The sequence below is a fragment of the Onychomys torridus genome, chromosome 1 (genome assembly GCF_903995425.1).
Source record: "Onychomys torridus chromosome 1, mOncTor1.1, whole genome shotgun sequence".
In the NCBI taxonomy this organism is placed as follows: domain Eukaryota; kingdom Metazoa; phylum Chordata; class Mammalia; order Rodentia; family Cricetidae; genus Onychomys; species Onychomys torridus.
Genome location: NC_050443.1, coordinates 87,952,931 through 87,974,558, shown reverse-complemented (window position 1 = coordinate 87,974,558; position 21,628 = coordinate 87,952,931). Strand labels below are relative to the sequence as shown.

Below are 21,628 nucleotides of genomic sequence, written 5' to 3'. Positions count from 1 at the left end.
TTCATAGGTGGCACCTTGTCTCTGGGTCTCAGTTTTCTGTCTCAGGTTTTAAGTTTTGCACGATCTTCAGCGCGGGCTTCCAGCTCCCACTGCGATTATGACCCATTTGCAGAGGAATCTGCGGAACCCTCAGTCGGAAACCGCCAACTAATCGCGCGCAGACACTTCCGGTCGGCGGGAACAAAGCGTCTGAAGTACTCAAGGCCTCACTTCCGCGTGACGGAAGCTGCGCAGAGACGTCGATCGGCACGCTGCAGACCCGTGACTTGGCACTGCGACTGCTCATGCGTCCTGCACGCGTGATGTGAGGAGGCGGGGCCCCGGAGGAGGCGGGGCTTGTTCTGACTTGTCTCGCGGTTACTGGGCCTGCGGGAGCGCGCGAGGCTCGTGGGCGGTGCTGGGCGGTGCTGGGCGGGCCCTAACCCGAGGTCTCCGGGAGGCTCTGCCCAGTGTCTAGCTGCGGAGGTCGTCTCGGGTCAGGGGGTCGCGCCGGAAGTGGCTGTGCCGCGCGCCTCGGTGTTGGTAGGAAGCTGCTCGGGGAGTGTAGTCATTCAAGGGGGCGCGGCACCACTGGGCGCTCTTCACGGCCCCCTGCAGCAGCCATGGCGAAAGGACGTGTAGCCGAGCGAACGCAAACGGGGCCGCTGAACTCGACCCCGGCAGGGGACCGGGCAACCGGCACGCGGGGTTCCACCACGCCAGGCAGCAGAGACCACCTGAAGGGTGAGTGCACCTGCGGGCCGGAGCTCAGGCTACCCCAAAGGTCGGAGGGTCGAGTCCCCCAGGAGGTGTCAGAGAAAGACGGACCTCAGCTCCCAAGGACTGCAGCAGGAGAGTGGTGTACTTGGCGGCGGGGGGGGGGGGGGGGGGGGGTGGGACTGCACGACCGAGGGTCAAGCGCCTAGTAATACTTCCCCGGTTAAAAGAAGCAGTGACTCTGACTTGTTGAAGATCAGACAATGAGGTTGGTTACCCAGGCCACCTACTAGACAGGTGTTCAAGAGAGACTCGAGGCTTCATTGCATTGTTTTATAGATGAACAAACTGGGGACTATGCAGGTACATACATGACTTGTGCAAGGTCACAGAGCCAAACTAAGGTAGTGATTAAGAGCAAAGACTTGCCCTTCCAGGTACCACTTGAAAGTGTCAGATCCTGTGCTTCCATTTACCCTGCTTTGTAACTTTGATTTTTGTTTATGTTTGTTGTTTTTCGAGACAGGGTTCCTCCTTTGTAGCCCTAGCTGTACTGGAACTTGTTCTATTTATTTATTTACTTAGTTATTTATTAAGACAGAGTCTGGGGCTGGGTGGTGGTGGCTCACGCCTTTAATGCCAGCACTCGGGAGGCAGAGGCAGGCGGATCTCTGTGAGTTCGAGGGCAGCCTGGTTTTCAAAGCGAGTTCCAGGACAGCCAGAGCTGTTACACAGAGAAACCTTGTCTCCAAAATAAAAAAGACACTCCAGGCTGGTCTGGAACTCACAGAGATTCACCAGCCTCAGTTTAACGAGTATGCTACCATGCAGAGCTGGATTTGTAACTTTAAAAAACTTAGTATCGGCGGGGCGGTGGTGGTGCACGCCTGTAATCCCAGCACTCGGGAGGCACAGGCAGGTGGATCTCTGAGTTCAAGGCCAGCCTGGTCTACAGAGCTAGGCCAGGACAGGCTCCAAAGCTACAGAGAAACCCTGTCTCGAAAAAACAAAACAAAACAAAACCCAAAACAAACAAACAAACAAAAAACCTCAGTATCTGAATTAAACAAGAATAGTAATAATATTATCTACTCAATCATTGTTGCGTGGTGTAAACAAAACAGTTCACGTAAGCTTGGCTTCTATGAAATGGAGGATAAACAGTTGTTACAAGTTTCTAAGGAAACTTATTCAAAAGCTTTTTTCCCCCTACTAACATCATCTTGAAATTTCTTGGAGCTTTAAAAATTGTAAATATATAAAGTAAGTGCAAATATATAAAGTAAGTGCTTTGATTTTTGTCATGGCATGAAATTATTCATTGCTTTTCAACAACTGAAGTGATTAATTCTTTTAAGTGCTTTTGAAGCTCAGACATCTGAAATGATCAGAACAAATGGCCATTAAGTTGTTCGCAGCTCACTCACATTGCTGTCTTCCACCACTACTAGTGGCCAAAGCAGTGGTCTTGTAAGAATATTTAGTGGAGGGGCTGGGGAGATGGTTCAGTGGTTAAGTACACTGGCTGTTCTTGCATAGGATCCTGGTTCAATTCCCAGCACCCACATGTCAGCTCATCGCCGTCTGTAACTCCAGTTCTAGGGTATCTAGCACCATCTTCTGAGTAATGTGTTCCCCCCAACCCCCATAATAAAATAAATCTTTAAAAAATAATATAAGGGGGTTGGGGATTTAGCTCAGTGGTAGAGCCCTTGCCTAGCAAGGGCAAGGCCCTGGGTTCGGTCCTCAGCTCTAATAAAAATAAAAAAATAAATAATAATAATAAAAATACACAGTGGAAATGTGTTCTCATCTGATTTTAAATGTGTGTTTGTAGTCTGATTTGGCTCTTACAGGTTTATGTATTTTCATTTAGACTGGAGCTAAATAATTTCATATAAATGAAAAAACTCTTAGGAACAAATTGTTGCTAAGGCCTAAGTCTGCTTTAAATGAAGTGAACACTGTTTTTGAAGACTCAGATGTGGAGAGTGAGAATAATCCAAGCTTTAGGTTTCTTGCAAGGATGTTATCCAGGTAGAGCAAGTTTAACAATAATTGTCATTTGGCTTGAGATAGTTTCAGTTGTGCAGGTTTGTTTGTTTTGTTGTTGTTTGTTTTAGAGTTACTATACATAATACTATTAATAATAATAATAATAATAATAATAATACCTCAGAACATCCAGAGTTCCTTTATGGTGTTTTTTTCTTTGTTTTAAATCAAATGACTTGCAACTACACTACACATCCTTAAGCCAAAGGATAGAGATTTGAAGATGTGCCCTCTAGGAAAAGTGGGGTTTAGATAAGTCTAGGATATGGGAAGGGGATTCTGAGCTAGGGGAAACAGTAGGCTTGAAGGTTAGTATGACCCCTTTTTGTGTGTCAGTAAAGAAGTTAGTTTGTCACCAGTGGATGGGTTGCTGTTGGGTGATAGGAGATTAGCTTAGTCTATTTGATATGATTTTGTTAGTTAGGCAAAGAAGGTTTTTTAAAAAAATCTTATTTATTAATGACTCAACCCCCCACCCCCACCCCCACCCCACGCCTTTTCCTAATGTTAGGAATTCTCTTTGTAGCTAGAGATTCTGTGGCCCTCTTATGTGATAGGATTTAGTTTTCTTAGTGTTCTGTTGTTGTGGTGCCATTAGTAACTAGTTACCAAACAGTTTTAAGATAGTCTCCCCATATATCCCAAGGAGACTTGGAGATCCTTCTTCCTCAGTACTGAGGTTCCCAAGAATGGGCCACTATATACCAGGCCATGACACCTTTTTGTCTGTATGAGAGATGGTCTTACGCTGTAGAGATTGTCTTACTCTATAGACCAAGCCTAGACTGGGCTGGGGTCCATCTTTTGGCAGTCCTGTCCCTGTCTCCCCAAGTACTGGGATTGTAGACAGATGCCACCATCAGTGACCTTTTGTGTTTGTGAGGTTTTGGTTTTTTCTTTCCTTTCTTTCCTTTTTTCTGGTTTTGGTGTGAATATGTGTGTGTGTATGTTAAATGTGCATGTCTGTGGGTGCTTATGCTTGGGAGATGGATACAGGAAGATCAGGAGTTTAAGGTTACCTTTGATTACATTTTTAAATTGGAGGCCAGCCTGGTCTACACGAAACCATCTCAAAAAATAGAAAACATAGAGGTACAGTATGGTTAATTTTAATTTTTTTTAGGCTGCATTCATTTGTTTATTTATTGAGGGATTTTCACTGTGTAGCCTTGACTAAACTGGAACTCATTGTTTAGAGATCCATCTGCTTCTGTCTCCTGAGTGCTCAGACTGTATTGAAGATGTTGATGAATGGAAAAATTTCATAGAGTAGGATCTAGAAGGAAGTCTGTTAACTTTTAACGAAAAGATAAGGATAAGACAAGGGACGGTGATTTTTGTGAATAGACTTAGTAAGGGCAGGGTCCTTGGGTACAGGGAGACTGTTGTGACAGGGTTGTCAGTGATAACCCAGATTGAAGCAGAGAAAGTAGATGGACTTGTAGGTTGACAGCATGACTCTTGCTCAAGCAGCACCTTTGACCTGGGAGGAAATTGGACAGGCAGATAGGTGGATGAGTATAATACTATTAGATACTAACATTAACAAGCATAATGGTAGTGTTGGGGAAGATTTAGAAGCTAATGCATTTCAGGTGCAGGCCTGGTGGCTGCCAGAGCTAAAACACAACCATCTAACATAGTTGTACAAAGATACACTAGTAGTATGCATGGCACAGATTCTGATGGAGCTATAAAAACGATTTATAAATGAATTATGCTCAGAACTATAAGGTTTACTAGGATTATGCAGAAGTGTTGTTGAATCATAACTATCAGCACTGTTTACTACATGTGAAAAAGTGGAGCCTCAGAATTGAATGTCACTCAAGTGTTTGTGAACCTTTTCCCGTGTTTTCTTACTTGGCTGGTGAGCATAATAACGCTGATAGAGGCGGAGGTGCCTCAGTTTCAGACAGTGAAGAGAGTAGGTGTCAGGTTAAACCTTGGAAGTTATGTCACTGTCAAAGAAGTAGCAAGTAGATGTGTACTCAAAACTCTGGTTAGTTAGTGCTCTGTAGTCCAGTGAACCATTTCTGAAACATGTCCCCATTGGCCCCTAATTTAGGACTGGTGAATTCTTAGTGCAGAGGGGAAAAGATTAATTTTCCAGATAATATATAACAAATGCTTTATTTAAAATTTTACTTCAAAGCTGGGCCACATGCCTTTAATCCCATGGCAGAAAGTCTCAGAAAAGAAAAAAAAAGTTTTAACTTCAAAAGACTGTTTAAGTTCTTAAAATGTATTTAGGAACATATAGTACAGGTTAGAAGATTCTTTCCCCATCTTTTAATCTTCAACTAAAAATTGCCTTTATCGTGTCCACCAAGTAATCTATCTGTCTGGCCTTCCTATGAAATCTTTAAGCCCTTTTGAATTTGTATTCTTTATGGTGGTGTTGGCCTGCTTCTTGGAAGCAGAGGTTGAACATAGTAATGCTGAGCATACAGAGAAGTGTGCTCAGTCTGTGACTTCTATAGAATTATCAGGAATGGGGAGAAGATCAACAGTTTGTTCTTAGAAAGCATTCTTGTGTTCACAGATACTTGCCCAGTGAAAACTAATTATTACTAGTTTTAATATTAAGTTAATGTTAAATTGCATTACTATTGCTGGGCAGTGGAAGTGTACGCCTTTAATCCCAGTACTTGGGAGGCCAAAGCAGGCAGTTCTCTGTGAGTTCGAGGCCAGCCTGGTCTCAGAGGGAGTTCCAGGACAGCCAGAGCTACACAGAGAAACTCTATCTCAAAAAAACAAAAACAATTTTATTACCATCAAATACTTTGAGTTCATGGACTTCTCAATAAAATAAGCTGAAACTTTGGACTGGGACAAGTTAATTCTAGATGGTAGGTTAAAAAGGTTTTTTACATTTATTTGTTTGCTTATTTGTTTATTTTCTGGTGGGTAGATGGGACATGTGTATGTGCCAGAACGCAGTATTCCAAGGCACACATGTGGAGGTCAGAGGACAATTTGCAGGAGTCTGATCTATCTTTCCTTTTTTGTGGGTGTCAGGGATGGAATTCAGGTCGTCTGTCAGGTTTAGTGGCAAGTGCCTTTACCTGCTGAGCGTCTCCTCAGCTCTCCAGATAGATTTAAAAATAGTGTGTCTTTAAAAGAAAACAAGCATAATAAAAAGACTAGACTCCTTATATACTACTTCTGTATAACATGTCTTTGCTTTGATGACAGCCCATTGAAACTGTCTCTCTGAACTCAGTTTTTATGTAATCTTTTTTTTTTTTTCTTTTTTGTTTATTTGGTTTGTTGAGACAGGGTTTCAGGGTTTCTCTGTAACCCTGGCCGTCTTGGAACTTGCTCTGTAGACCAGGCTGGTCTTAAAAGATTCACCTGCCTCTGCCTCCTGAGTGCTGAGAGAAAAAGCCTGGTCCTCTTATTTATCTTCTAAGACTTTTTTTATTTGATAAGAAAACAAATTAGCCTTAAGAAAATTGTGTGTGTGTGTGTGTGTGTGTGTGTGTAAAAGTGTAATTTTTTTGAGGCAGGGTCTCCTTGTATAGCGCAGGTTTTTCTCCAACTCTCAGTTCTCCTGCCTCAGCTTCCTAATTGCTGGGATTAGTTAGGTGTGTGCTGCCTGCCATTCCTTGCCTAGTCTTCTGTCCTCGAAACAAAAGCTACATTTTTGATTGAGTTAGTTTTAATACATACTAATGTTTTTATAGCTTTTTTTGTGTGCATGCATGTGAGTGGGTAGGTTTGAGCACTTAGGCTCATAAATACAGGTAGCTAGAATTTTCTCTTTGTAATTATTTTCGTGCCTAGCACATAGTCAGGACAAATCTCTCTTACCCACCAGTCCCACAGCCACTCAGACCCAACCAAGTAAACTAACAAAGACTGTTCATATACAATACAGAGCTTAGAACAGAAAGGTGTCTTCCTTTATTGCTCTGTGCCTTACTGTCTTAAGATAGAATCTTTTTTTTGAGCTGAGGACCGAACCCAGGGCCTTGTGCTTGCTAGGCAAGCGCTCTACCACTGAGCTAAATCCCCAAGATAGAATCTTTTACTAAGTCGGAAGCCCCCCTTTGGGCTAGGCTGGCTCAATGTGAGTCTGGGGATTCAAACTCAGTACTCATGTTTTTGCAGTATATGCATTCTTATTCAGCTGTTTCCCCAGCTCCGTAACAACTGTTTTGTTCTTAAAGGTTTGTTTTTATATATGAAGATTTGGCTGCTTGTATGTATATGCTCCACATACCTGTGCCTGTGGAAGCTAGAAGAGGGCATCAGATGCCTTGGAACTGGAGTTTTAGATGTTTGTGAACTACCAGCCTGTGCAGCCCCATAGCTCTTGATTCTTGAGGCAGAGGTTTTGTTATCTATTCCAGGCTAGCCTCAACCCCACTATGTAGACGAATTTCTAAATGGTCTTATTTAAAAAACAAACAAACACGGAGCCAAATATGGGTGTGAAAGCCTTAGATCAGGGAAATAGAGAAAGCCACCAGCCAACCTTACCTCACTAACTCTGCAGCTTCCAAATGCGAGTTACTTCCGGTCTGCCCACGCCTTTATTGTCTTGCTGTTCTGCCATCTGATTTGCTCTCTGTCTAGCTACATCACTTCCTCTTCCTGGCCATCTCTGTCACTTCATGTCTGTATAGGCCTTCAGAACTCTGTGGTTGGTACTGAGATGAAAGGCGTGTGTCACCAGGCTTGGCTCTGTTCCCTAGTGTGGCCTTGAACACACAGATCCTGCCTACTAAGTGATGGGATTAAGGGTGTGAGTTACAACCACTGCCTGACTTCTTTGTTTACTTAAAATGGCTTGTTATTTCCTTTGATCTCCAGGAAACCTTTATTAAAGCACCACACCATTATCTGTCCCAGGTTGGCCTCAAACCTTGAGCAGCTCTTCTTCTAAGAGTTGGGTTTACAGGTTTGACCTGTCAGGCCAAGAGTAATTTATGTATGTGTATGTGATATGTACATATTTGTGTGGGTGTATGCATGTGCAGGCCAGAGGTATCTTCCTAAAAAAAATTTTTTTTTTTAGATAGGGCCTTACTGTGTAGCCCTGGCTGTCCTAGAATTATGTAGATGAAGTTGGCCTTAAATTCAAAGTTGCCTGCCTCTGCCCCCTGAGTGCTGAGAGATGACAAGAAGTGGTTCTTATAGCAGTTGAAGTAATTGGTTTAATGTCATGGTTTTAGGTAAGAGTTTGAACAGTTTTGGGGAGGAAAGGATTTGAAGAAGTTACTAGTTAGCTTGAAATACTATTTATTTTAATTACCCTATTTCTTTTTCTTTTTTCAGACAAACCTTATGCAGAAGCTGGGTCAGCAAGAATGTCACTCCTTATATTGGTGTCCATTTTCTTATGTGCAGCTTTTGTTATGTTTTTGGTATATAAAAACTTTCCTCAGCTTAGTGAGTAAGTATACAGCAAAAGAAACTAAAAATGTTTATATATTTTAGATGTTAAGTGAAGTAAAAGCTAAATTTCCTTTGGCAACAGAACTGTTAAGGTGCTTGTACCTGCTCTCATAGATTATAACATGAGCACTGTTACATCAGATTTCCCACCTTCCTACCCTTTTGTTTTTCAGACAGATTGTTTTATCCCCTCTCTGGTCTAAACTCCTTGTTTTCATGAAGAATGACCTTGAACTTCTAATTCTACTGTCTCTACCTCTTGTCTGAGATGATCCCAGATTTTCATCCAGGGTTTTCTGTATGTTAAGCAAGCAATCTACCAATTGATATATACCCCCAGGCCTCCCTCCGTTCTTTATTTCCTTCTGGATCTAGCTCTGTAGACCAGCCTGGCCTCTGTGAACTCACAGAGATCTGCTTGGCTCTGCCTCCCGAGTGCTGGGATTAAAGGCGTGCACCACCACTGCCTGGTTATTTCCTTCATTCCTTCCTGTAGCTAAAGTTTTCCTGTGACCTGCCCGGTCCACAGCCGCTCAGACCCAAGTAAAAACACAGAGACTTATATTAATTAAAATTTCTCCATTGTTAGCTCAGGCCTAACACTGACTAGCTTTTACATTTAAACTCAGCCCATTTCTATTAATCTGTTTGTCACCACGTGTTCTGTGGCTTTACCTGTGTGCCATTACATGCTGCCCCCTGGATGGCAGACTGATGTCTCCTGACTCAGCCTTCCTCTTCCTAGAATTCTTGTCTGCTTATCCCACCTATACTTCCTGCCTGGCTACTAGCCAATCAGCATTTTATTTGTCAACCAATAGGAGCAACACATATTCACAGCATACAGAACATCCTACAGCACCTTCCTTCTTTCTTAAATGAAACAAAATTAGAATTTATTAAGAAAAGAAGGGTTGGGGATTTAGCTCAGTGGTAGAATGCTTGCCTGGCAAGCACAAGGCCCTGGGTTCGATCCTCAGCTCAAAAACAAAAACAAAACAAAAAAACAAAAAAAGAAAAAAGAAAAGAAAGAAAGAAAAGGATAGGACAGGTGTGGTGGCTCAAGCCTTTAATCCCAGCACTGCAGGGGCAGAGGTTGAGGTAGGTAGATGTTTCTGATTCAAGGCTAGTATAGTCTTCAAAGAACAGGCTAATAGTCCACATCCAAGGGTTACCAAAGGTTTCTCAAGCTAGAAAATTGCCTTGACTCTTTGATTTTTCTGTGGAAGGCTTTCCTAGTATCAGTTCCCTAATTAAGAAATCATCTTTCAAAAATGGCTGTGACCAGTCAAGGAAACTTTGGAAAATTTGAGGCACTGGAATCTTGCAGAATTAACTAAACAACTGTGGTGGTGTAAGCTGTTTGGGCAGGAATCTGGGCCCATCGGCTGCAAAGTATAGTGTAGCAACCCAGCTGTTAATTGAAGGTGTTACCAGATGGGTTTCTCTGTATAGCCCTGTTGTCCTGGAACTAGCTCAGTAGACCACACTGTCCTTGAACTCAGAGATCTGCCTGCCTCTGCCTTCTGAGTGCTGAAATTAAAGGTGCACTGGTTTCATATTCCAGAAAGTTGGAAAATTGGCTGCAACAGCTGTAGGAGGAGGATTCTTTGTACTTCAGCTGGCAAACCCTACTGGATACATCAAAGTTGACTGGCAACAAGTAGAGAAAGACGTGAAAAAAGCCGAAGAGCAGTTGAAGATTCATAATAATAACCAAATACCAATTGAGGCCAAGAGGAAAGCTGAGGAGGTTATGTCATTTTTAAAGAAGAATGTTCTAGTGACAGGAGGATTTTTTGGAGGCTTTCTGCTTGGCATGGCATCCTAAGAAATACCACTTCATTTTATTGGTTTTCTTTTTTTTTTTTTCTTGCCAGCAGCTTCTACACTCAAACATAGGACAATCGACACTCCTCTTCCTCCTCTCCTCCCGTACCTTCCTCCCTGTTGTGGCAAATCTGAATAGCTTTCATAGGCTTCTTCTGGTACAAGGCTAATACAGGCCTTCTCATGAGCATGCATATTGGAAAAGACGATAGATGTTAACTCTCCCAGTATACTCCTCACTACTTGGACAGTGAGTAGCTTAGTAAGAATGTTCCCTTTCCTCTATGTAAGCTCCTTTTCCAAACTTGATTTGGAAAAGCAGCATGTAATTACTTTTTTTTTTTTTTTTAAGATTTATTTATTTATTATGTATACAGAAGAGGGCACCAGATCTCATTATAGATGGTCATGAGCCACCATGTGGTTGCTGGGAATTGAACTCAGGACCTCTGGAAGAGCAGTCATGCTCTTAATCTCTGAGCCATCTCTCCAGCCCTTATTTTATTTTATTTGATTTTTTATTTTTTTTGTTTTTTTGAGATAGAGTTTCCTTGTGTAGCATTGCGCCTTTCCTGGAACTCACTTGGTAGCCCAGGCTGGCCTTGAACTCACAGATATCCACCTGGCTCTGCCTCCCGAGTGCTGGGATTAAAGGTGTATACACCACCACTGCCCCTCGTAATTACTTTAGTATGTGTTACATGGAAAGGAATCAAATACATTTGCCTTTAAGCATGAAAAAAGAATCATCTTTCTAGTGGCTTTCAAGGTTTTTTTCCAAACATGATTACTAGAAGACATTTTTTAAATTTATATACGTGTTTTGTTTTTTTGAGATAGGGTTTCTCTGTGTGGCCTTGGCTGTCCTAGAACTCACTCTGTAGAGCAGGCTGGCCTCAAAACTCAGAGATCCTCCTGTCTCTGCCTCTTGAGTACTGGGTTTAAAGGTGTGCACAACCACTGCTCGGCTAACCTATGTTTTTTGAGTCAAGTTCTCTTAGACAGCTCGAGCTGGTCTTGAATTTCAGATCCTCCTGCTCTGCCTCCTGAGTGCTGACATTGTAGCTGTTTCCCACCATGCTCAGTGAGGAGATTTTATAAGTGACTGTCTGCAGGTGATTTCTCTTTCAATGTATATTTTTAAATTTTGTCTGTGTGTGAGCTGAGAGTGTGTGTATTTAAGTTTTTGAAGCAGAATTGAAGTTTGTATTAAAAGACATTTTATCTTTATTTATTTATTGGGTGTCGTCCCCCCCCCCCCCCCAGGGTTTCTTTGTGTAGCATTGCGCCTTTCCTGGAACTCACTCTGTACCCCAGGCTGGCCTTGAACTCAAGGAGATCTGCCTGGCTCTGCCTCCTGAATGCTGGGATTAAAGGCGTGTGTCACCACCACCCAGCTATTAAAGACATTTTAAACTGATCTTACAGGATTAATAGAGGCTCTGAGGAAGAAAGTAACACACCCATGTGGGCTTCTGAAGGAGAGTTTGCCTGCCTGTTTGTATTGTTAAGCAAATACTTTTTTCTTGAGATAGGGTATGTATGTATGTATGTATGTATTCATCCATCCATCTATGTACCCTCTTTCTGGAACTCTCAGTATCCACCAGGCTGGTCTAGGACTAACAGAGGTCCTCCTGTCTCTGCCTCCTGACATGAATTCAATTTTAGATTCCTTTCTGGCTTTTAAAGGAATAGGAAATGAAGAGTGATTTAAGGTAATCTTTGTTTCCAATCTTTGTAATAACATACATAATAATGTAGTTAGGTACCTTTTCTAGTCTGCTATTTTTTCTATATATTTGTTTGTGTGTGTATATGTATGTGCACACTTCTGTAGAGTATTTCTAGTTTTAAATTTCATCAGCAAGAAGCCACTTTAGTTAGGTATTTTTATAGTAGTTAAAGAAAGGTAGCATGCAGCCAGGTATGGTGGTATAAATCTGTAGTTCCAGCAAGCTAGTTACTCAGTCTGAAGCAGGAACATCAGTAGATCTATAAGCTGTAGATTGAGCATCAAAAATATTTAAAAAAAAAAAAAAGGAAAAATAATGTTCTGTCATTATCCTACAGTGAAAACAGTCATAAAAGTACATTAAATTCAGCTGGGTGGTGGTGGTGCATGCCTTTAATCCCAGCACTCAGGAGGCAGAGCCAGGCAGATCTCTGTGAGTTCAAGACGAGCCTGGTCTACAAAGCGAGATCCAGGACAGGCACCAAAACTACACATAGAGACCCTATCTCAAAAAAAACAAAACAAAACAAAAAGTACATTAAATTAAAAGATAGCTTTAATTTTATTATTTATTTAATGATTTTGTTGTTGTTGTTCTTTGGAGATAGGGTCTCACTATGTAGCCCTGGCTGCCCTGGAACTCACTAAGCAGACCAGGCTGACCTTAAATACCCAAAGATCCACCTGCTTCAGCCTCTGGAGTGCTGGGATTAAAGGAGTGTGCCACCACTTCCTAGTTTTATTTAACTTTTTTTCTGAGACAGGGTCTTGCTATGTAATCCTGACTGCCCTGGAACTCACTATGTTGACCAAGCTAGACTCTTAATCTGTCTACATCTGCCTCCTAGTGCAGGGATTAAAAGCATGCACTACTACGTACTGCTTACTCTGTTTTTTTTTTTTTTTTGGAGACAGTATCTTCCAATGAAGCCCAGATTGTCTTCAAACTCCTGCCTCAGCCTACACACTAATTGGGGCTGTCTACCTCCCCTGGCTTTTTACTTTTCCCTTGCCATTAATTTTGTTTTCTATTTTCTGCCTTGTTTAGAAGTAAATGATTTCTTGCTTATAAAAATTTCAACTGGGCAGGCAGTGGTGGCGCACACCTTTAATCCCAGCCCTTGGGAGGCAGAGGCAGGAGGATCTCTGAGTTTGAGGCCAGCCTGGGCTACAGAGCAAGATCCAGGAAAGGCACAAAGCTACACAGAAAAACCCTGTCTCGAAAAAACAAAAATTTCAACTAGGCATTTTTGGTTTTTGGAGACAGGGTTTCTCTGTGTAGTCCTGGCTGTCCTGGAACTCTTTTGTAGATCAGGCTAGCCTAGAACCCAAAGTGATTTGCCTGCCTCTCCCTCCCTGAGTGCTGGGGTTAAAGGAATACACTACCACTGCCACACAAGTATGTTTTTAATATGTTAATACATTTCTTAATGTTTAAATTAAAATTAAAGCCAATAGTGAAATAAATGTTTTTAATCGTTGGTTTGTACCATTTTGAACTTTATATGTGTGTATGTTTACAGACTGTTAAATTTAAAATTTGTGAATTTGTCCTTATTACAGATAAATTGCATTGCCTCATTTTTGTTTAAAACTTCATGTTTTGAATTTAACTTTGATTTTTATCATGGAATTCTGGTTCTTAAAATTTTTTACATTATTAATTTTATTTCTCCAGAGAAGAAAGAGTGAACATGAAGGTTCCAAGAGATATGGATGATGCCAAGGCTTTAGGAAAAGTTCTCTCCAAATATAAGGACACCTTTTACGTACAAGTATTGGTTGCTTATTTTGCTACGTATATTTTGTATCCTTTTATCTAAAAAATGTTTTCTAATTTGTTCAAGATAAGGTTCTAAAGGTCTACTGTTTTAAGTAATGACTGTTTTCATTTTAAAATGTTAATGCAGGGGCCAGTGAGATGGCTTAGCAGATAAAGGGGCTTGTTGCCAACCAAGCATGTGCTGGATTTGATTCCTAGGACCATGGTATGAGAGAACCTGCTCCTGAAAGTTGTTCTCTAACTTCTACACATCCCACTTAGGTCCACACACACAAATAATTTAATATTTAAAAATGAATAAAACTGAGTTTGTTTTGTTTTTTTGAGGCAGAGTCTCACTGTGTAGCCCTTGCTTGCCTGGAACTCTAGACCAGGCTGGCCTGGAACTCAGAAATCTACCTGCCTTAGCCTCCCTGAGTGCTGGGATTATAGGCATGAGCTCTCAAACATTAAAACTCTGTTGGGCATTGGTAGCTCACACCTTTTATCCCAGTACTATGGAGCCAGAAGCTGGCAGATCTCTGTGAGTCCTATCAGCCTTGTCTACACAGTGACTTCATAGAATTCCACGACTGTGTAGAGCAGCAATTCTCAACCTGTGTGGTCACCACAAAATGAGAAACCGTATTAAAGGGTCACAGTATTAGGAAGATTGAGAAACACTGATTTAGAGACCTGGTCTCAAAAAAACCAGAACAACAAATGTAGTTAGAGTTTTCCTGCCTGGCCCACAGTCAGGACAAATCTCTCTTACCCGCCAGTCCCACAGTCGCTCAGACCCAACCAAGAAAGCACACAGAAACTTACATTGTTTACAAACTGTATGGCCGTGGCAGGCTGCTTGTTATCTACCTTTTCTATCTTAAATTAACCCATTTCTGTTAATCTATACTTTGCCACATGGCGTGTGGCTTACCAGTGTCTTTACATGTTGCTTCTCATGGCGGCGGCTGGCGGTGTCTCTCCCCAGCCTTCTCCATCCCAGAATTCTCTTTCTTCTCTCTTGTCCCGCCTATACTTCCTGCCTGGCCACTGGCCAATCAGAACTTTATTTACACAGAGCGATATCCACAGCAAACAAAAGACATTCTTTTGGAAAGGTAAACTAGGAAGATTCTTACTTCAGTGCTGTTTCAGTGCTGGGTGTGGTGGTGCACGCCTTGAATCCTTGCACTCAAGATGGAGGCAGGCAGGTGGGTCTCTGAGTTCTAGGACAGCCAGGGCTGTTACAGAGAGAAACCCTGTCTTGAAAAAAAACAAAACAAACAAAAAAATATACACACTCACATATGTAGTGCTTAACTTTCCTCTTATTTGGAATGTTTATTTTCTTATTTTATTTTTTATGTGCATTGGTGTTTTGCCATGGGTGTCAGGTCCCCTGAAAGTGGAGTTACAGACAGGTGTGAGCTGCCATGTAGGTGCTGGGAATTGAACCCAGGTCCTCTAGAAGAACATGCAATGCTCTTATTGCTGAGTCATCTCTCTAGCCCCCTGGAATATTTATTTTTATTTGTAATTTTTATAGGTAACCTTTAAATTTCAAGGGCTATCTTCAATTATGAGTTACCATATCATTAAAAAAATTTTGTTTGTTTGTTTGTTTGTTTGTTTGTTTTTTGATACAGGGTTTCTCTGTGTAGTTTTGGTGTGCCTGTCCTGGATCTCATGCTATAGACCAGGCTGGCCTGGAAATCACAGAGACTACCTGGCTTTGCCTCCAGAGTGCTGAGATTAAAGGCTTATGCCACTGCCACCCAGCTTCGTTCAAAAAATTTTTATGTGTATGGGTATTTCACCTACATGGATATCTGGTGCACCACTTACATGTGTGTAGGTACCCTTAGAGGTCAGAAGAGAGCACTGGATTCCTGGAACTGGAATGAGAGACTGCTGTGAGCTTCTGTGTGGTTGCTGGGAATCTGGAAAAATAGCCAGCACTTTTAACTGTTGAGCCTTCTCTCTAGCCCCATGTCATTATTTTTCCGAGTAGTCTCTTGGCTTAGGTAATTATTTAATACTACAAAACAGTGTTAAGAAATTTATCAGTGCTAATCATATGGCATACACTTGTATCCTAGGGTTTATTACTACAAAATTCATTTAGTTTAAAATTTTAAGCAATCCAGCAAGTCTTATTACACACAATTACTATTCATTTGATAAATAATAGTAATCTCATTTGTTTGAGTTTTTATTTTATGTTTATTTATTTAAAAGATTTATTTATTTTATATATATGGATGTTTTGTCTGCATGTATATCTATCTGTACACCAGAAGAGGTCATCTGTTCCCATGAGGCTACAGTTATAGATGGTTGTGAGCCACCAGGTAGGTGCTGGAATTGAACTCAGGACCTCTGAAAGAACAGCCAGTGCTCCTGACTGTTGAGCCATCTCTCCAGCCATTTTTTAAATTTTATTATGGTGTGTGTATGCACACATGTGTCTGGAGGTGAGAGGAAAACTTTGTAGAGTGAGTTCTTCCCCCCCTCCACCTTTACATGGGTTCTAGAGATTGCACTCAGACTGTTGGGATCCAACTCAGGATTGCATGGCAAACACTTTTATCCAGTGAGCCATCTTCTCAGCCTGTTTTAGGTTTTTGTGAGAGTTTTGTTTGTAGTTTGTTAACCCCTTTTTGTTAAGATAATTACATTTAGTTGGTTTTTGTTTGTTTGTTCTTTGGCTTTTCAAGACAGGGTTTCTCTGTATGGCTTTGTGTCTTTCCTGGAACTCACTTTGTAGACCAGGCTGGCCTGGAACTCAAAGAGATCCATCTGGCTCTGCCTCCTGAGTGCTGAGATTAAAGGTGTGCACCACCGGGCTGAAGAGATGGCTCAGCTGTTAAGAGCACTGGCTGTTCTTCCAGAGGTCCTGAGTTCAGTTCCCAGCAACCACGTGGTAGCTCACAACCATCTGTAATGAGATCTGGTGCTCTGGCTTGCAGGCATGCATGTAGGCAGAACACTGTATACATGATGAATAAATAAATCTTTAAAAAAAAAAGTGTGCATCACCACCACCCAGCTCTATTTGTATTGTTTTTATTTATTTATATGTGTGCATGTGCGCATACCCTCATGCTATGTGGAGGTCAGTGAACAATTTTGTAGAGTGTTTTTTTTTTTAATTTTTTAAGACTGGAATCGGGTTAGGGATTTAGCTCAGTGGTAGAGCGCTTGCCTAACTAAGCTCAAGGCCCTGGGTTCGATCCTCAACTAAAAAAAAAAAAAAAAAGACTGGAGTCTTGATACATATCCCTGGCCCTGGCTGTCCTGCAACTCACTCTGTAGACCAGGCTGGCCTCAAACTCACAGATCCTCTTGCCTCTGCCTCCCAAGTACTGAGATTCAAGTTATGTGCCACTACACATCCAGCCTGATTTTCTTTTTCTACTTATTTGTGGGTTCCAGGGATGAAACTTAGGCCACTAGGCTCCAAAGCAAGTGCTTCTATCCACTGAGCCATCTCGATAGTCTGTCTTGTACTTTGGAATATTAACTCTGACTATGAAAAGGCACACTTTTTTAATTGAGTGAACAACAGGGAGAGATTTGATCTTGGTGCATATAACAAAGATTTCTTTTTTTTTTTCTTTTTGTCTTTTTCCTTTCTTTCTTTCTTTCTTTCTTTTTTTTGGTTTTTCAAGACAGGGTTTCTCTGTGTAGCTTTTGCGCCTTTCCTGGGACTCACTTGGTAGCCCAGGCTGGCCTGGAACTCACAGAGATCCCCCTGCTTCTGCCTCCCAAGTGCTGGGATTAAAGGCGTGTGCCACCACCCGGCCAAAGATTTCATTTTAGTAGCACAGGTCTATTAGAACTCTGTGAGCCATCTAGGGAACATGAGAAAAAGTAACACCTGAAATTAATTTTTTTCATGTTGTACTTGAGTCTATGTGTCAAATAATTTTATCATTTTAAAATGTTATCCATGTGAATGCTAGGGTGTGCTGGGATTGATCCAGGGCCTCCAGTGCACTGAGTACCTGCTTCATTACTGATCCTTCGCCCAGCCCCAAAAATTATTGATGAGATATTTAATTTCCTCTTTTGTTTGTGTCTTTTGTTAATTTTTTTGCTTTGTTTGAGACAGGGTCTCATTTTATAGCCATGGCTGACCAGAAACTTGCTATGTAGGCCAGACTGCCCTTGAATTTAAAAATATTGCCTGCTTTTCTTAACCTCTGAGCCATTAGTCCAGCCCCTAACTTTCTTATTTTAATCCTAGTGTTCATTTAACCAGTTTTTTAAAAGTAGTATGTATATACTAAGTACATATTTTATGTTTGAATATTAAAAAACAAAGTCATTAAGCAACTGGAATAATGGAAGAATGATAGGTTCACAGCATAGTTGTTAGTAGAGCCAGTCTGCATTAGCACATATTAATTAGTATGCCTTTAAATTTCAGCGCTAGGGAGCAGGGGTAGGTGGATCTCTTGAGTTTGAATCTGACCTGGTCACCTGGTCTACAAAGAAAGTTCCAGGCCGCCAGAGACTACTAAATGAGACTGTTTCAAAAACAGCAAAACAAAAAAGACCTTACTGAAGACTTTTTTTTTTGTTTTCTTGTTTGTTTGTTTGTTTAGCAGCCAAATTTATCTCTGCCCAGTGTCTGTTGGATGTTTGTTCTGGATTTCCTCTTAGCATAATTTTACCAACATGTTTGTTTTTGCTCTTTTTCTCTTTTGGGGACCTGCTACCCAGCTCCCAAATAGATCACACACACAGGTTTGTTCCTAGTTATGAATGCCCGGCCTTAGCTTGGCTTGCTTCTTGCCAGCCTTCCTTAACTTTAAATTACCCCACCTACCTTTTGCCTCTTGGCTTTTCTCCGTTCTCTTCTTTTGTAACTTTGTTTGTTTTGGTTTTTCGAGACTGGGTTTCTCTGTAGCTTTGGAGCCTGTCCTGGACTGGCTCTGTAGCCCAGGCTGGCCTCGAACTCACAGAATCTGCCTGCCTCTGCCTCCTGAGTGCTGGGATTACAGGCATTACCACCCGGCTTTCTTTTGTAACTCTTGTTCTCACTCTGCCTTGCTGTGGAGTTGGGTGGCTAGCCCCTAGAGTCCACCTCCTTCTGTGTCTCCTTTCTTTTTCTCTTTCCTCTAGAGTTCTCTTTCTATTTATCCTCTCTCTGCCTGCCAGCCCCGCCTATTCTTTCTCCTGCCTTGCTATTGGCCATTTAGTTCTTTATTAGACCATCAGGTGTTTCAGACGGGCACAGTAACACAGCTTCACAGAGTTTAAAAAAATGCAACATAAACAAAAGTAACACACCTTAAAATTGTTGTATTGTACAACACTAACATTGTGTTTATTTTCTTGCTGAAGTCAATGGGTATCTCATTTAGAGCCAGAGACATTCATTATCCTTTACTACAAGTTGGGTATTCCTAGTTCCCAAACTAATATCCAGAATCTCCAAAGTATGCAACTTGTTCTAGTGCAGAGATGATACCATGAGTAGAAAAACCCGCCTGAGCTCCTGGGGTAGGTTTTAGTCCAACACAAAATAGTAATACTACATAAAATTACTATGAGGTTATTAACATAATTTTTATATTATAATTTTCCTCAGAGTTTATCTTGTAAAAATTCTACTTTATTATGTTTTAATCCTTAACTTAGAAGTTAACAGCTTGCAAACATTTGCTATTCCAGGTTCCATATTCCTCAGTATACTCTCGGGGTTTCTTTATCCCTTTCCACTAGCCTTATTCCTTGTCTGTTTGGTAAGTATGTGAAATGAATTGGGAGACTGGAAAAATAAATAGAACATTGAGGATGGTAATGGAATTCTAGCCCCTCCACTCTGTCTCATCTTAACATTCATCAGTTTTTGAGGTGTTAATGTCAATTAACAGGAGTGTGGTTCCTGTTAAGTTTCTCATATGGAGCTGTTAAGAGTTTGGTTTTCGCCGGGCGGTGGTGGCGCATGCCTGTAATCCCAGCACTCGGGAGGCAGAGGCAGGTGGATCTGTGAGTTCGAGGCCAGCCTGGTCTACAAAGCTAGTCCAGGACAGGCTCCAAAGCTACAGAGAAACCCTGTCTCGAAAAACCAAAACAAACAAAAAAGAGTTTGGTTTTCCTAGAATGGGGTACTATAGACTAACTTGTAATTACATAGCCTTTCTTTTCTGTTTTTGTAGTTCAGATAGTTTAAGATTATGGGTTGACACAGTGAGCCCCTAGGCTGGAAGTAGTATCTTTATGCATAGCTATAGGGGAGAGTGGGAAGGACTACTTATTTGGGGGGTGGGGCTGTGTTTGAGACAGGGTTTCTTTGTGTAACAGAGTCCTGACTGTCCTGGGACTTGCTTTGTTTGTAGACTATGGTGTCCTCAAACTCACAGAGATCTGCCTGCTTCTGTCTCCCTAGTTGAATGCTGGGATTAATGGCCTGTGCCACCACACCCAGCTATGGCTCTTTATTCTTTTTATGCTTTTATTTTTTTGGTTTTTCAAGACAGGGTTTCTCTGTGTAACAGTCCTGGGACTTGCTGTATAGACCAGGCTGGCCTGGAACCCACTGAGATCCACCTGCCTCTCCCTTCCAAGTGCTGGGATTAAAGGTGTGCCACCACCGCCTGGCAAGTCTCCTTGTTCTTAAGCTAAAGGATAGCAGTAATTATTGGATATGGCCACAGAGTTTAATTGCAAGTACCCATTTATTTTAACTGATCTTGTTTTAAGTTACAGTTTGAGAAAGGACTAAATCAAATGGGTTCTTATTCTCTAAATAAGAGATGTTATATAGACTGCTTTGCCTGGCCCTGAAAGGGGTCACCTAAGTAAATAATGTACAGGAAGGAGATGGGAAGATACAAAAGTACATGTGTTGTTTTGTTTTCCAGTGTTCTGGACTTGGAGCCTCATTCTGCTACATGCTCTCCTATTTAGTTGGAAGACCTGTGGTATACAAATACCTAACAGAGAAAGCAGTAAAATGGTCGCAGCAGGTAGGCATGTATTTTTGGTTTTCTTTATGGTTCTTTAGGTTTGTCATCATTTTTTAAAATAATGTGATAAAATTTTTAAAGATGGTGTTTTTGTTCTTTGAGAATTTCATATGCCTATTTTCCACTATGTAGCTCTGGCAGGTCCTAGAACTTAGTTTGTAGACCAGGCTAGTCTCAGATTCACCTCTAATATCTGCCTACCTCTGCCTCCAGAGGTCAGGGATTAAAGGCTTGGGCTACCACTCCTACAAGAAGTTTGTTTTAAAGCATGTGATGGTTAGTTTAAATTGTTGATTTGACACAAAGTAAAATAACCTGGGAAAAGAGGCTCAGGGAGGAATTGTCTAGATTGGCTTGGCTTGTGGGGTTTTCTTTGTTGGGTTGAGATGGGAAGACCTACCCTGAATGAAAAGGAGAGCACTCAACAGTCACTTATTGTCAGCACTTTGGCCAGTTATGACTCTGCATTGCTGCCTACTGCAAAAAAAAGAAGCTTTTTAAGCTTTGGAACCTGACCTGGAACTCGCTTTGTAGACCATGCTGGCCTCAAAATCACAGAGAGCCACCTGCCTCTGCCTCCCGAGTGCTGGGATTACAGGCGTGCGCCACCACCGCCCAGCTCTCTTTTTTGTTGGCGTTCTGGTTCTGCTGAGGATCCAGACCCTCAGTCATACAAAACATAGCACTCTGCCACTGAACTGCATCCATAGCTCCTCTGACTTTGCGTTTGATTGTTTGTTTGGGTTTTTTTTGTTTTGTTTTGTTTTTTGTTTTTTGAGACAGGGTTTCTCTGTAGCTTTGGAGCCTGTCCTGGACTAGCTTTGTAGACCAGGCTGGCCTCAAACTCACAGATTCACCTGCTTCTGCCTCCCAAGTGCTGGGATTAAAGTAGTATGCCACCCTACTAACAACTTTATTTTAGTTTTAAATTTTCTTTTCAAATTTATTTTTATTTATGTGTATAAGTATGTCCTATGTGTATATATTGATGTCTGTGGAGGCCAGAATAGTGTCAGATCCCCTGGAGCTGGAGATATAGGGAGTTAGTTGTGAGCCATCTGATACGGGTGCTGCAATCTGAACTTGGGTCCTCTAGAAGAACAGCAGATGCTCTTGACTGTTAAGCTGTTTCTCTATCCCCAATTATTTTACTTTTTTTGA

General features: G+C 41.6%; 1 protein-coding gene and 1 pseudogene across 1 annotated transcript in view; both read left to right on the top strand.

Annotated features, from left to right (window-relative positions):
• Positions 1 to 315: 315 nt before the first annotated feature.
• The window catches only part of Tmem41b (transmembrane protein 41B), a 28,105-nt gene continuing 6,792 nt past the window's right edge, over positions 316 to 21,628 (top strand). Inside the window, exons 1-5 of the mRNA XM_036173505.1 lie at positions 316 to 723; positions 8,038 to 8,155; positions 13,401 to 13,529; positions 19,147 to 19,240; positions 20,363 to 20,467. Coding sequence (XP_036029398.1) covers positions 603 to 723; positions 8,038 to 8,155; positions 13,401 to 13,529; positions 19,147 to 19,240; positions 20,363 to 20,467 — 567 coding nt within the window. The 5' untranslated portion in view covers positions 316 to 602. The remainder of the gene's footprint in view (positions 724 to 8,037; positions 8,156 to 13,400; positions 13,530 to 19,146; positions 19,241 to 20,362; positions 20,468 to 21,628) is intronic.
• LOC118573266 lies at positions 9,249 to 9,989 on the top strand (annotated as a pseudogene).